Source organism: Heptranchias perlo, chromosome 13 (genome assembly GCF_035084215.1).
Source record: "Heptranchias perlo isolate sHepPer1 chromosome 13, sHepPer1.hap1, whole genome shotgun sequence".
Lineage (NCBI taxonomy): Eukaryota > Metazoa > Chordata > Chondrichthyes > Hexanchiformes > Hexanchidae > Heptranchias > Heptranchias perlo.
In genome coordinates, this window is record NC_090337.1 from 42,819,644 (window position 1) to 42,834,659 (window position 15,016).

Consider the following 15,016-nt stretch of genomic DNA (forward strand, 5'->3'; position numbering starts at 1 on the left):
AAATTATTTTTCATTAGGTTGCATACCTGATCCAACAAAAAGTAGTCCCTCCATTCTGTAACCTGCTAACAGTGAAAGACTCACAGGTAGTGCAAGTGGTATTGGACGGATTAAGTAACATCCTCAAGATGGCAGATGATGAGGCAGAAACAATAGCTAGTCTGATTGAAGAATGTGGTGGTAAGAATGAAATAATTTTAATCCTCTGCATGAAAGTACTTAGAGAGTTTGACTTTCAACTAGATGTTAAGTTTGTAATGTAGTCTTGATTGACACTGCAACCAGATTTTCTCCTAGGTAGAAGGTTTTTTCAATCACTGATGTCATGTGGGTAAGGGTGTGAAGGGAAACTGGGGTTAGGGAAGAGGTGCCTTCCCTCAAGAATGCCTCCCAGCAAATTGGCAACAGAGCAGAACTGACTTGTCTCCAAGGTGAACAATGCTAAGCAAAATCTGCACGCTGTCTCTATGTACATATCCTAATATTCTTAATTTGAAGATGGATGAGTAGTTATTTGGGTTTCATAGTAGACATTCTGTTTCTGCAGTGGTGTCAAGTGTCACATTTATTCAATGTGTCCCATTAAATCATATTATGTATCAATAATTTGTTGGAAACTTCCTCATTCCAATCTTTTGACCACAAAATATGGTGAGATCTAAAACCTGTTTCTTTAAAAAAAAAAATTATCCTTACTAATCAAGAAGCTATTCCTCTTGAAATCCTACAAATGGCCACAACGACCATATAACCAGACTTAGTTTATCCAAATCATTTTGGAATACCTGGTTTAAGTTTGGATTAATCAGATGCCCAAAAAGATACCTTCTTTCTGTGTTAAATGACGATTAAATGCTGGTATTCATCACAGTGATAATGGGCAGCCAGGTCAGTCTGCCTGGGAATAATTGTTACTGTAAATACTAGAGTATAAAATTAGAAATGTTTATCCCTATTTGGGATTAAAGTAGGGTTGGAGGAGAAAAGCTATATTGGCCCAGAATTTGCTGTCAAAATAACGGTGAGGATGTTGGCGCACAGAGTTATTTATGCGCAACTCGCAAAGCAACTTCAGGCGAGGAGGGCAGGTGCGCAGTTAAACACGGAAATCCAAATGACGCGCCACTCCGCCATTAGCTTCATGAAAACGGCATCCCCCTGTCTGCCTCGCTATTGAAGTGCATTGAACGGCGTGAAGTTGCTGCATTTGCGTGGTAGATACAAACTAAACTCACTGCAGAAAGTTAAATTACGTCCAGCTAATTCAAATCTAAGCACCCTTTTAACGATGTGACAAGTGTTAGTTACTGCCAGTCAACCCCTCTGGCGCTGAAAATGAACTATTTTTAAAAACATTTTTTGTCTCTCTCTCAATCCAATCTTTCTTTCCCTTTTTGTATTTCTCTTCCTGTACTTGATTTGACATTGAATTCACTATTCTAACTTCCACTTCTTTCTCAGTCCTGTTAATTTCACAATCCTTTAATCTGATTGGTTAAGGACATACACAGTTGCTTGCCCTGTTCACTCAGGTCCCAGTTGTCCTGTAGAGGATGCTGCGCCATTTCCATCTCGCACTTTCAGCAACTTACGGCGCAAAATATCGTGGCGATTAAATGGGCAAGGGCAAATCTAACTAACGGCGGATGCCGTTCATTGACTGGCTACAGCAAGTTCTGGGCCATTATAACTATCTGTATCTTCCTTCAGGGTTCCCTCCCGGCTGGTGTCTTTCCAACAAAACAATTTTGCTGAAGTTGGTGGACCCAGCAGCAGCACTGTGCCGTGCATTGCTATCCGTTATTGTTGCCAGCTGTTGCTCTACATCTCTAGTGCTGTGATATTTAAATTGCAACTTCCTATCTGATCCCCGACTTGAGTCCTGCTGACATAAAATCTGAGAGAGAATCGGTGCAAGAGGAGGAAATTTGAAAGCAGAGTTCGGGAGCCAGGACCAAATTTTGGAACGAGAATTGCAATTTAAATATCATACCAGAGAGCGGAGAAACAATGGATAGCGAAGGACAAAAAGAAAGCGTAATTGTGGACACTAGCCAGCATGTAGGTGAGAATAGTAGAGAATAGAAGATTTTTAATGTTGCTCCTTCTCTTACATGAAAGTTGTGCATTTTTATTTCAGTTCAAGGTTGTTCTACATAAGTAAAGATTGGTGTTAGACAAAGTGCTGGGAATCTGATGTTTGGTATTTGTTTCAGAGCAGAGATGTATGAATTAACTGTGAAATGAACATTAGTACTGGTTGATTACAGTAAAATATCAACAGATTCCAAGACATACAGACTATTGCCTTTCACGACCTCGGGACATCCCAGAGTGCATTACAGCCAATTAAGTACTTTTTGAAGTGGTCACTTGTAAGGAAACGCGACAGCCAATTTGCTAAGCAAGGTCCCACAAGCAGCAATGAGATAAATGACCAGATAATCTGTCTGTGATGTTGGTTGAGAGATAAATGTTGGCTAGGACACCGGGTGAACTCCCCATCTCTTTAAAATCTGCCATGGTATTTTTTACTCTCAGTTTAAGGTCTCGTCTGAAAGACAGCACCTCCAACAGTGCAGCACTGGAGTGTTAGTCGAGATTATCTGCTCAAGTCTCTGGAGTGGGGCTTGAAGCCACAACCTTCTATCTCATTTATATAGTGCCTTTCACAACCTCGGGAGATCCCAAAGTGCTTTACAACCAGTGATGTATTGTAGAAAACTCTTGAGGCGAGAGTACTACCAATGAGCCATGGCTGACAACTATTATCACCTTGCAGTACCCCATTTAACGTGCAAAGAGAAAATTGCGGTTTTATGTTTTTCCTGGGTTATTTGTGGTATTTGTTTGATTCTTTACTTGTTTGGCCAAAATTGTTTTATTGCAAAAGGTCAGCATATAAGGGATGATTCTACAGGGGGATAGCACTTGCAGGAAATCTTGAGAAATTGTTGGTGTGTAGCCTGTGATTTTTTTTTTTGTCCGTTGCAGGCTGCAAGCCTGAGATTTCCTAAGATGCAAATCCTATGAGTGCTGCCCTCCACTGGGAAAGCCAATCGTAGAATTGCCCCTGTAAAATATTTGCTATCTGGTGAAAATGTATCCAAATTACAGGATGTTAGATTTTAAAGAAAAATTACAACTAATGCACTTCAAATTCTCTTCAGGTTTGGAAAAGATCGAACAGTTACAACACCATGAAAATGAGGACATCTATAAATTGGCATATGAGATAATTGATCAGTACTTCTCAACAGATGATGTAAGTTTAAGGAGCATCAAAATGCATCAAATCTTTCTGTGTCAGGATTTTGAGTCATGTTCTTTGTCAGCATTTATAATGTTGACCTGTTGAGATAGGGTTTTGCTGTTATACATGTCTACATACCAACTGTATGTAAACATTTACAATAGAAAACCTTATCTTAATATGTCAACATTTTGCTGTCATGGTCTGTTGATGCACCAATCAAATCGATCGAACGGTTTCATTGACAAATAAATCTTTTTTACTCCATATTTGAAATGTCTAGTGTGTAAAATAAGGTTTTAAACAATTTTTTTAATGAATTCAAAAGATTGTACATTTCACAATAATATGATTGAATTTACCCGCTGCATTGTCTTTTGTGCCTTTTAATGCCTTCCTTAAAGCCTGGGCTTGACCGTGATTTTTTTAAAATCAGAATGGCGACTGTCAGCTGATGGCCGATTCTGCTGTCTGAACATGTGCAGTATGCATTAGCATTTAGCTAGCTAAATACTTTTTGTTTCTAAAAAATCTATTTGGTTGTCTTTCAAAATTATTTTCAGAAAAACTAGAACAAATTTCAAAAGTTTGGATTTTCTTTCAACAGGCTGTATGCAAGTGTGAAAAACATGACTACTGATTAGACATGTTGGAGCTTTTTGTTGGTTTCAAATTATAAATACTCTCTAAACTTCAGAAAGCATATAGACAAAAAAGGTGCAGTGTCTTTCCTCACTCTAATTTGATTTTTTAAAATTGAAAGCCAAGTCACTATCACCTATGCTGATGATTAGAAAATGTAAACATTCTAATTACCGATGCCTTTGTGTCAGACAGACAGACAGACACAGATAAACTTTCAGGAGCAAAGTACAAAACTACAAATGTAATATTTACAGACATCTCCTGAAAGTTGCTGGACACCCTCAGCCCCACACAGTGCTGCCAGCCCATTGCTCTGCCCTTTCCCTCACTGACAGACACCACGAATCCACAGTGATTCCAGCCCAAGGTAACCCCCTCCCCACGCTGCCAAGCTTCGGTGTCCCCTTCCGACGGTGGCCGAAGCCTGGAAATGTCCCCAGCACTAACAAAGCCCAAGATTGCTCCTGTGCAGCTAAACCCCTGTTCCACATACGCAGTATTGCTAAATATCTTGTATCTAAACTCTTAACTGTACATCTTATACTCTTGCTGTATATTTTCAGCTTTAAAGCTGGTATGGGATAAACATTAAGTACATAGGTAAAGGAGTTTGTGTGAGTGGAAGGAAAAACGGTTTTCACAGAATAATGGATAGTCATGGTATTCAATCTGCAAAATACCAACAAAAATTGTAGCGTGCCATTTAGTGCAAATGGAATTAGGCTTATTCAGTTACTGTAAATCAGTGGCCCTGATTGTATCCCCTACATGGTATAAACACCCCTATTATTATAAAATAATGTATCCAACTGACTGTGAACAACAGTGGGAAATTTGCCTATTTTATGCAGTAATGTTTACAGTGAAATTTTGATTTAGTAAGCTTGTTATGGATAGCACCATGATTATAATGCCATTTAATTAATTCCAAAGGAATTCTGGAGGCTGGAACAAAAAAAAACTTTTAAAGGTGTACACTCAAGTGCCTGGAACTGCTAAGTGCACCTGGCCCCAAGTATTATACTCGAAGTGTAATCTTTGCATTCACTCTAAACAAAATCTAGATGAGGTGTGCCTTTAGATATCTTTTTTTCTCCATTTGTAGCACATTGGCAGTGAGTAAGATTAAAACCTTTTTGTTGCTCAAAAAAGGAGAAAAATGGCTTGCTTGATGGTCAGTTGGTAAAGTTAACATGTCACTGAGCCATACAGACCTGAAGGTCCCAAGTTCGATTCCTGGTTTATGTTGAGTTAGCTGATCTCAGCCTGGGTTGCTGGTACGATTGCTATAATTGCTGTCACAATCCCTGTCCAGTGAAAGAAAAATCATCTAGAGTTCTCTCTCCTGATCGGTATCTAGTGATCCCTGCTAGAAAATGCATGCGCGTAGAAGTTTCAGTGATTGGATTGGCTCTAATGTCTCGCATGAGACAAAAATCCTGTCTAGACTTGTAAATAAAGAATAGCCACTTGTTGGTTAGTCTCCTGGCACAGGAGACAACCCATTCTAATACCATTGTCTGTCCAGAACAAGATATTTGACTCCATCGGACTATCATCGTGCCATACACTCAGCAGATAGTTCTCTACAGTTGATGTTTATATTTACAAGCCTGTGACAGACTCGTCCTGTCTGAGTTGTTTCTATGACTAACGGTATTTTTACGTGGGCGGGTCGTTAGCCTGATTTGCAATCCACTAGCAGGAAAACTGGCAGACTACCTTTAATCTGGCTCCTACCTTATGATCTGTCTGGCTTGGGTGGCCCTACGAGGAGTTATACTCCCACCAGCATAGCTCTCAGGGTCATAGGAGCATGCAAGTCTTCCTACCACGTCACGGTGCAGTCCCTAGGGAAGGAATAGCCATTTATGTGAGGTACTGGAGGACAACTAGTGCACTTGAAACTATACCCACAGCAAGCGATAATGCCTTCCAGAGAGAATCATAGAATCATATAGCACAGAAAGAGGCCATTCGGCCCATCGAGCCTATGCCAGCTCTTTGAAATTAGTCCCAATCCCCTGTTCTTTCCCCATAGCCCTGCAGTTTTTTCCCCTTCAAGTATTTATCCAGTTCCCTTTTGAAAGTTACTATTGAATCTGCTTCCGCCACCCTTTCAGGCAGTATATTCCAGATCATAACTCGCTGCGTATAAAATTTTCTCCTCTTCTCCCTTCTGGTTCTTTTGTCAATTTAAATCTGTGTCCTCTGGCTACTGACCCTCCTGCTAGTGGAAACCTTTTCTCTCTATTTACTCTATCAAAACCCCTCACAATTTTGAACACCTGTATTAAATCTCCTCATAACCTTCTCTGCTCTAAGGAGAACAGTCCCAGCTTCTCTCATCTCTCCACATAACTGAAGTCTCACATCCCTGGTACCATTCTGGTAAATCACCTTTGTAACTTCTCCAAAGCCTTGAAATCCTTTCTAAAGTGCGGTGCCCAGAATTGGACATAATACTCCAGCTGAGGCCAACCAGTGATTTATAAAGGTTTAGTATAATTTCCTTGCTTCTGAACTCTATGCATCTATTTATAAAGCCAAGGATCCCATATGCTTTTTTTTAACCTCCTTATCAACTTGTCCTGCCACCTTCAAAGATCTCTGTTCCTGTACCCCATTTAAATTGTACCATTTTAGTTTATCTTCTCATTCTTCCTTCCAAAATGGGTCACTTCACAATTCACTGCATTAAATTTCACCTGCCATGTGTCTGCCCAATTCACCAGCCTGTCTATGTCCTCCTCAAGTCTGCTACTGTCCTCCTCACTGTTTACTACATTTGAGTTTTGTGTCATCTGCAAACTTTGAAATTATGCCCTGTATACCCAAATCCAGGTCATTAATATATATCAAAAAGAGCAGTGGTCCTGGGGGACACAACTGTACATTTCCCTCCAGTCTGAAAAACAACCGTTCACCACTACTCTCTGCTTTCTGTCCCTTAGCCAATTTCGTATCCATGCTGCCACTTCCCCTTTAATACCATGAGCTTCAATTTTGCTAATAAGTCTATTTTGTGATACTTTATCAAACGCTGTTTGAAAGTCCATATACACATCAACCACGCTACCCTTATCAACATAAGAAATAGAAGCAGGAATAGGCCATATGGCTGCTCGAGCCTACTTCGCCATTCATGCTGATCTTCTACCTCAACTCCACTTTCCCACCCTATCCCCATATCCCTTGATTCCCTTAGTGTCCAAAAATTTATCTCAGTCTTGAATATACTCAATCCCCTCTTTGATGAAGTAACATTTTAAAATTTTAAACGGTCAAAAAATCATTCATTAGGCAGTTGATATAAACTATAAACAGCAGAACCGAGGACAAAGACTGATTAGTTGTTTATTTCCATAGTTCTATTGTTGGACTATTGAATTTTTTTTCCCCATTAAATCCATGATTTATCTACTGAAGCTTTATCCAGATTTTTGGGGTTTTAAAAGCAGCAATATTACTTCAAAAAATCAGTTGGTTATTTAAAGAAAAAATTGGCCAAATTGTTCAAGATAATTACAGATTAGGGTGGCCTTTCAGCCCACCTTAATTCATTCATCCAGCAAGACCCTACAGTTTCTCCTCTACCCTGCCCCCATTAGAGCCTTTATTATTTCTTAAATGATTTGAGTTTTCACCTCTACTACTCTATCTGGAAACCTGTTCCATGTAGCGATCACCTGTGTATATGTGTGTGAGAAGACCTTTCTCATATCTGTCTTAAAATTTACATTGTAGTAGTTTGAACCTGTGCCCACTTGCAATTTAAAGTAGTATGACGGATTTACCTTTTCCATTCTTTCAACTATCTTCTATACCTTTATATGGTCACCTCAGAAAACTCTTTTCTGGGTTAAAAAGCCCAAGTTTCTCCAAATCTTTCTGCGTAACTCAGACCTTTGACACCAGGGATCAGCCGCGTGGCTCTTCTCTGCACTGCCTCCAGTACCTGAATGTCTCCTTTGTTTCTCAGCAGCCAGAACTGGACATAGTACTCGGTGCAGTCTGACCAGAGCACTGTATAGTTTGATTGCAACTTCCTCTGACTTATATTCTACTGCTTTGGTCATATAGTTCAGCATTCTATTGGCTTTGTCAATTGCTGCTCTGTGTTGGTTTGGCATGATGTGTTCAGTCTACCAAGACTTTTTGCTGTTTCAGCACTACGCGTGGAATATGGGTGTTGCACATTTTTCCTTCCTTTGTGCAATAATTTACACTTGTCAGCATTAAATTTCATCTGCCATTGTTCTACTGACTTATATATTTTGTCCAACTCATTCTGTACTTTCTCGAGCTGCCTCGTCTGATTCCACTGCCCCTCCTGGTTTAGTATCATCTGCAAATTTGAATAACACCATTTAGGTTTCTGATTCCAAATCATCAATGTAAATCAGGAATAGTAGTGGCCCCAACACTCAGCCCTGGGACACTCCATGCAGAATTCTCAATCCATCTCTCCTCTTCCCCACCCCCCCCCCCCCCCCCCCCCCCCCACTCCCCGCTCCAACCAAGTACCTATTATTTTTGCTAGATTTCAGTTTAACTAGGAGTTTTTCATGTGTAAAATTCCTTTTGTAAGCCTAGGTACACCACATTGTAGGGTTTTCTCCTACAATGTGGTGTACCTAGTCTCCTTGGGTTATAACCTCCTACCTCCTGGGAGATCGGTCAAGCAAGATCTTCTCCTAAAGTCATGCCAACTGCTGTTTACTAGGTTATTGTACAGATGATCAAGTTTACTCAAGATAATCGATTCTATTATTTTACATGGAATTGAAATAAGACTAATGGGCCTGTGGTTGCCTGTTTCTGATTTGTCACCCCTTTTGAATTTGGGTACCACATTAGTCTATTTCTAATCTATTGGTACCATTCCAGTATCTAGTTGTTCCCTCATAAGGATTGTCACTGCCTCACAAATCTCCTCCCTGGTGTCTCAGCTCTCTGGGTTAAGTAGGATCTATCCCTGGAAATTTATTTGTTTTAAGCCGTTTCACCCTGTAAGACTTCCATCTCTTTTGCCTTGGTTAACTCTGGCAAGAGCATGTTGCTCATGTTTTCCCCATTGAACTCTTGGAGGATGCAATCATTCAGAATATTTACTGTTTTATGTTCTTCCACAGTTTCAAGCCTGTTTCCATTTTTATCATCGTCTCCACTTCTCTGACTACTTTCTTAACTATTGAAGTACCGAAAGAATTTTTTTACTGTCAGGCTTGCCTTAGTTAACTTTTTCCTTTTTCTTTTTTCTTTTAAGATTGATGAAGATCCCGCCTTGGTTCCAGAAGCAATTCAAGGTGGGACATTTGGGTTCAACTCTTCCACCAATGTTCCAGCAGAAGGCTTCCATTTCTAGAAAGGCATAATTCCTGGAGCAAGTGAAATAATGCAGCACTAAAGGAAGGTTTGATCGATCATGCTTGGCTCATGTGGGATCCACTGCTGCATTAAATCGGAGAGCTGTTTTGCAGACTGCATTTGGTATCCGAGAAAAGCCCAAATGAAGTCAAGCTGGCGAGTGGGTGCGAGTGCGCGTGAGAGTGGTAAAATGTTATAAAATTTCACAGTGAATGCTATTTAGGTTGTTTAAAGAAAGGGGGCTAAAAGTCAAAGAAAGGTCAATGTCAACAAAGTAACTAAACCAAGATCAAATTCAGTTATCTAGAATAATTAGAAGAATGAAGCACTTAAGATACTTCAAACTTCATAAACCAAGAAAGGGACATCGACCAAGTCAGAAGACCGAGTCAAGGCCTTGCTAAGAAGCACTGTGTGAATGTACCCACTGTATGAATGTCTGGACTCAGTGCTGTGGAGCCAGGTTCATTACTTGAAATCTTGGGCTCTGTATTCACTCATGAAAATAAACTCCTAGTCATGGAGTTCTGTGTGGAAGAGAGTAGTGTATGGGCGTGATGTTGTATGTGAACGCATGCAAACTTGATTGCCTTCAAGCGGCTAATGAATAAACCCAGAAAAACACCAAAATGAGTTTGTTTTTATTAATATTTAACATACACTGGAGAATTTAACCGATTTAGCAGCAGTGCATTGTATAATTTATCTGTAGCAATTTGGGTTGAATCTTGCAGCATATGTTTTTGCTTGTTTTATTTCCACCTTGGCCATTCTAATTTTTTTTAATGTTTATCAACTTATGTACTTTATTTGTAGTTATGAATTGTTCCTCACTTAACAATTCCACCAGTTAAAATCGATAAATGCTGTGAGTTGCTTTCCACATAATCACGAATACAATAATAAATTAACGGAGAGATGTAATGGTGGTAAGCGGCTCACATGCACAAATTTTGCAGAGGAAAATAATAGAACATGTTACATGCTCTGCTGCTTAATAAACTTTGAAAAGTTGCCATAATTTAAATCCAGGGAACTTCAAACACTAGCAGTGTTGTGGAGCTCATCATCTTTATTAGTCATAACTTGGATAAATGAAGTTGGCTAAGATAATCAAATCGCATGCATCTATTAATTGATGGCTACTTCTGATTTATTTTAGCTATATTTTTAGTTAGTTCCTGTGTAGAATATTGCACAGTACCTTTTGGGGTAAATGCTGTTTCTAAACATTTGTTTCCTATTTTCCTGTTATTTTTCCTGATTAAAATATTTGGGTTGTGACTAATTTTGGTGCATACTTTCTGCTGAAGGGGGATTAATAAAAGTATGTATAGATGAACTAATCAAATGTGAAAACACCCTCAACATGTTTGATATTTTTAGGGAGGACCTTTTTTAAATTAGATACAAGTAGCCATGAACCATCTGAGCCACTTTAAAAGAGTATGTTGTATTTCAAGAGACTTGCATGCCAACCATGCAAGTTTTTAAAAAGAAAAGTATCTGGAAGGTAGTTGCTTCCTTGAAGAGGTCCAGTACACTATAAATTTGATCCATTGATCAGTTTTGTTTATAAAAGAAAATGCTTACCCTCTTGGTAAGGTGGCTCATTGTAGGAAATACTGTGCCTTCTCCCTTAGAGCACAAGTGTTGCATGAACAAGTGTTGCTGTATTTAAAACCCAAGGTAATAGTCACTAAAGGGAAATGTGAAAAATGATTACCTGATTCCTATTTTGTGTTTAAAATTTTGGAATATTGTAGACTGGATTAATATGTAGTTGTGATTTCTTTTGTAAATTAGTTGGTTTACCCTTGAAGCATTCCTTGTCGTCATACACATGCTTTGAAAGCTAGACAAAAATTGGAACAGGCAGAAAATTGGCTTGCTTACACTGTTTTCCATTAGAATGCAGGCTAATCTGTCTTAGAGAAAAATAAACTTTGAAATTATTCTGTGTGGCCTGATGTTCCATTGTAGTATTAATGTGTTATGTGATAGGTTCTATGGGGTGGACTAATCTATTGAACAGAGGTTTATTATTAATCTGAGTTGTCCAGCCTTGATGCATTTCTCAAAAAAAATGCAAGTGTTCAAATCACGTGCTTGAATTGGTAATACATTAAATTTCAACATCTATGTTGATTCCTTCCATTGTGTTCTGTCCTAGGGCAGGTCCTGACTCAAATCTCATACGAGATTCTTGAGCCACTTACGAGAGAAGAATAGCTGAGGTGATTTCTAGTTGCCATCCTCACAGTTTTTTTTAACTTCGGAGCACCTTCTCCTAGAATCCCACCTACCCTTTACGAGGGGGCACCCCCACCCATCGGAGCAAGTGCCCCCGCAGGATGTCAACCTAGTATTCAGAGCCGGCATCTGTCTGGAGTAGAGCCCGAACCCAACCCTTCTGACTCGGGTGGGAATTCGACCACTGAGCCCATGGTCACTCTGAACCAGAGTACCCTGCTGGATGTCAATCCAGTATTTAGAGACTATATTCTAGTCTCCACTTGCTGGGGTGGTCTGGAGTGGGGCTCGAACCCTTCACCTTCTGACTTACGTGGGGATGCTACTACTAAGCCAAAGGCTCACTATCTTGATTATTCCCTTTTGTTTTTTCTTCTGGTATATTCACTAATGGCGTAATACAGTAACAAGACTGCTAATGTGTCTTCCCACATGTGTGTATTTGAAACGCTGTCACGTTCATGTAGAATGCCTCTGGTGTTTCCATTAAGCCCCATGCTTGTGCCTTGCAAAAAAGACAGACTCGGCAACATTAAATCCCATCTGCTTAAAAAAGAAAACGGCTGCTATCCTTGAGAACAAAGCTGAGAAGAAAACCCACAAGGAGGGTTCCAAGTACTACCAATGAAGCTAGTGCTTAATGAGAAAGCAATAAAGGACTGGGCATAATCACTTCTGAATTGAGTTGGATTCTTTACTACCTGTTGTGTTGGAAGATGCAACCACGTTAGAATTTGTTGAGTAGGTCTGTACGTGGAGAATATGTTTTGGATACTGCATGTGACCTTTTCTTTGGGAGGTGAGGGCACGACCGTGATATGTGGTCCTATCCCACTACATTTTTCTTGAGCATTTTTTGTGCCCCGCCTCCCCCAAAGTTGGGGAGGGGGGGCAAAAAACACGACAACATTCCAATAATATTACTTTTGCTAGAAAGCTGCCCAATTGTAATAGAGTTATTAATTTTAAAGTAAAGGGAAGAAAGTTAAATATTGGTTAGTTTATCCCTAGCAGAATAAGCACTAGAAAGGGTTTTCTGAACAGTGGAATTTTATGGAATCTTTAACTATTTATGTTTGTGTAATTAGGCTTATTTTGTCTGCAGTACTGGCTAAATACAAGGGGCCAGATTTTGCTGTAGCAGGGCACTTAATGCCTTCTGCCATTTGTTGGACTTGCCCCGCACCCTTCAGCTCAGAACATTTTTGCCCACAAAGTTGCTGAAAGTGCAAGCTGCTAACAGCGCAGCGAGGGAAACGGCATCTGGGATCTGAGTGAACAGGGCAAGCAACATTGTATCATCTTAACTAATGAGATTTGTGGATTGGGAAATAAACAGCGGGTAAATCCAATAGGGAATACAGGAGAAACTTCTTTATCCAGGGAGTGGTTAGAATGTGGAACTCGCTACCACAAGGAGCAGTTGACTACCGTAGATGCATTTAAGGGGAAGCTAGATAAACACATGAAGGAGAAAGGAATAAAAGGATATGCTGATAGGGTTAGATGAAGTAGGGAGGGAGGAGGCTCGTGTGGAGCATAAACACTGGCATGGACCTGTTGGGCCGAATGGCCTGTTTCTGTGCTGTACATTCTATATAATTAAAGGGGGTGAATTCATTGTCAAATCAGGTAGAGAGAGAAAGATTAGATTAAGAAAGAAAAAATTGACGAAGGATAAGTATGAAAAAAATTGAATTTAAAATGTGACATTTTTAAAATCACCCTGAAAAATTCAAAACCTGAAGGAATAAGACTCTACATTTGTAATAGTTAATTTTCGGTGCCAGATGTTGATTGGCAGTAATTAACAATTGTACTACTAATTAATACCCCTAAATATATGTGGCAAGTTTAGTCCATGTGCAAATACAGCAACTTCATGGCATTCAATGCATGTCAATGGTGAGGCAGACAACGAAGCAGGGCAACTCGGATAGTAACTTTTGGATATTCACATTTAACCACACATCTGCTTCTCGCCTGACGTTGCTGTATCGTTCATGCATGTATAACAGCGAGCAACATTAGCCTCAGTTATTTTGATAGCAAATTCTGGTTGAAGATTTATTAAAGCAGTTAGTATCACTCCTGTAAATCAACTTGCTAGTCAGAATACAAGTTTCATGATGGAGAGAAAAATAGTTGCTGCTTTCACTAAAGAATATCCCAGTTCAGTTGAAGAAGGAAATGGCTAACATTTCTCTTCCATTTGGAAGCAAGATTGGAGCGGGTTAGAACGTTTTCATTGCAGGGTAGAGCGTTGAAATCTTTTTCTGCCTAACAAAGCAAGAAATTAAGTATTGAAGATGGCCTGTGACAATGATGGCAGCATTTTAATTTACACCTCATATCAAGCTCCATTTGTCCAAAAAAAAAGGGGGGGGTGATTTTTGGGTTTAAAAAAATATTTTGCCCAATGTAGAGGCATCTAATCTTCCCTTTCTCCTATGCTGTATGAGCTATGGTTGCAGACAAGTTGGTTTTTTTTAGGCTGTAATTGGCAATTGCTCATTGGAAAATATCAGTCTTTTCTGCACAAGTTAGTGTTAATTTCATTTTGGAGCCACAGCCTTTTTTCTTAGTCATGGTTGGAAGAAGTTTTGTTATGAATTGGGTTGCCCCATTTGTTAAATTTGAAATACTGCTCTGGTTTATATATTAGTATATAATAGCATTGAGTTCTCATTTGTACAAGTCCCACGATGGGGCTTTATGATTAGTTTTTTTTACATTTCATCAAGGTCCAACATCACTCTCTCCACATGTGTTCATTTATATAGGCTAAAGCAATTCCAAATGATTCTGGAGGATGGGATATCTTCATTTGACCCCTGAGGAGCCATTCTTCAGAATTAGGTCTGGCAGTCCAAATGTGAAAAAATACAAGTACTCCAGATCAGAGTTACCTTGCACTAGAGGCATATTAAGTTGCGGTACCAAATCATCAATTAAGAGAGTCAAAATATTGCCTTATTAAGCTGGGAAGAAACCATTAGACTGTTGGCCATCCTGGAATTAGTTGATTTCACTGTAGAACCATAGAAAAGATACAACACAGAAGGGGGCCATTTGGCTTATCGTGTCTATGCCAGCTCGAAGAACAACCAGGTGCCCATTCTAATCCCACGTTCCAGCACCTCGTCCATAGTCCTGCAGCTTACAGCACTCTAGGTGTAGGTCCAGGTAAGAGTTGAGGGTCCCTGCCTCTACCACCAATTTGGGCAGCGAATTCCATTCCTTCTGGGTAAAAAAGTTTTTCCTCATGTCCCCTCTAATCCTTCCACCAATCAGCTTAAATCTATGTCCTCTAGTTCTTGAACTCTCTGCCAGAGGAAACAGGTACTTTCTGTGTACTCTATCTGGGCCCCTCATAATTTTGTACACTACACCCACTGCTTCAGTCTTTGACATACTTTGGAGTCTAAAGGCTTTTTCCTGAGGGGAAGCCAATGAAAATGGAAACTTTCTGACAATCACTTCTTGAATTGGATC

At 39.7% G+C, this 15,016-nt stretch overlaps 1 protein-coding gene across 2 annotated transcripts in view; it reads left to right on the plus strand.

Annotated features, from left to right (window-relative positions):
* The window catches only part of kpna4 (karyopherin alpha 4 (importin alpha 3)), a 37,322-nt gene extending 25,121 nt beyond the window's left edge, over positions 1 to 12,201 (plus strand). For both annotated transcript variants that reach the window (XM_067995368.1, XM_067995369.1), the window contains exons 15-17: positions 18 to 180; positions 3,171 to 3,265; positions 9,168 to 12,201. In XM_067995368.1, coding sequence (XP_067851469.1) covers positions 18 to 180; positions 3,171 to 3,265; positions 9,168 to 9,266 — 357 coding nt within the window. In that variant the 3' untranslated portion in view covers positions 9,267 to 12,201. The remainder of the gene's footprint in view (positions 1 to 17; positions 181 to 3,170; positions 3,266 to 9,167) is intronic.
* Positions 12,202 to 15,016: the final 2,815 nt, after the last annotated feature.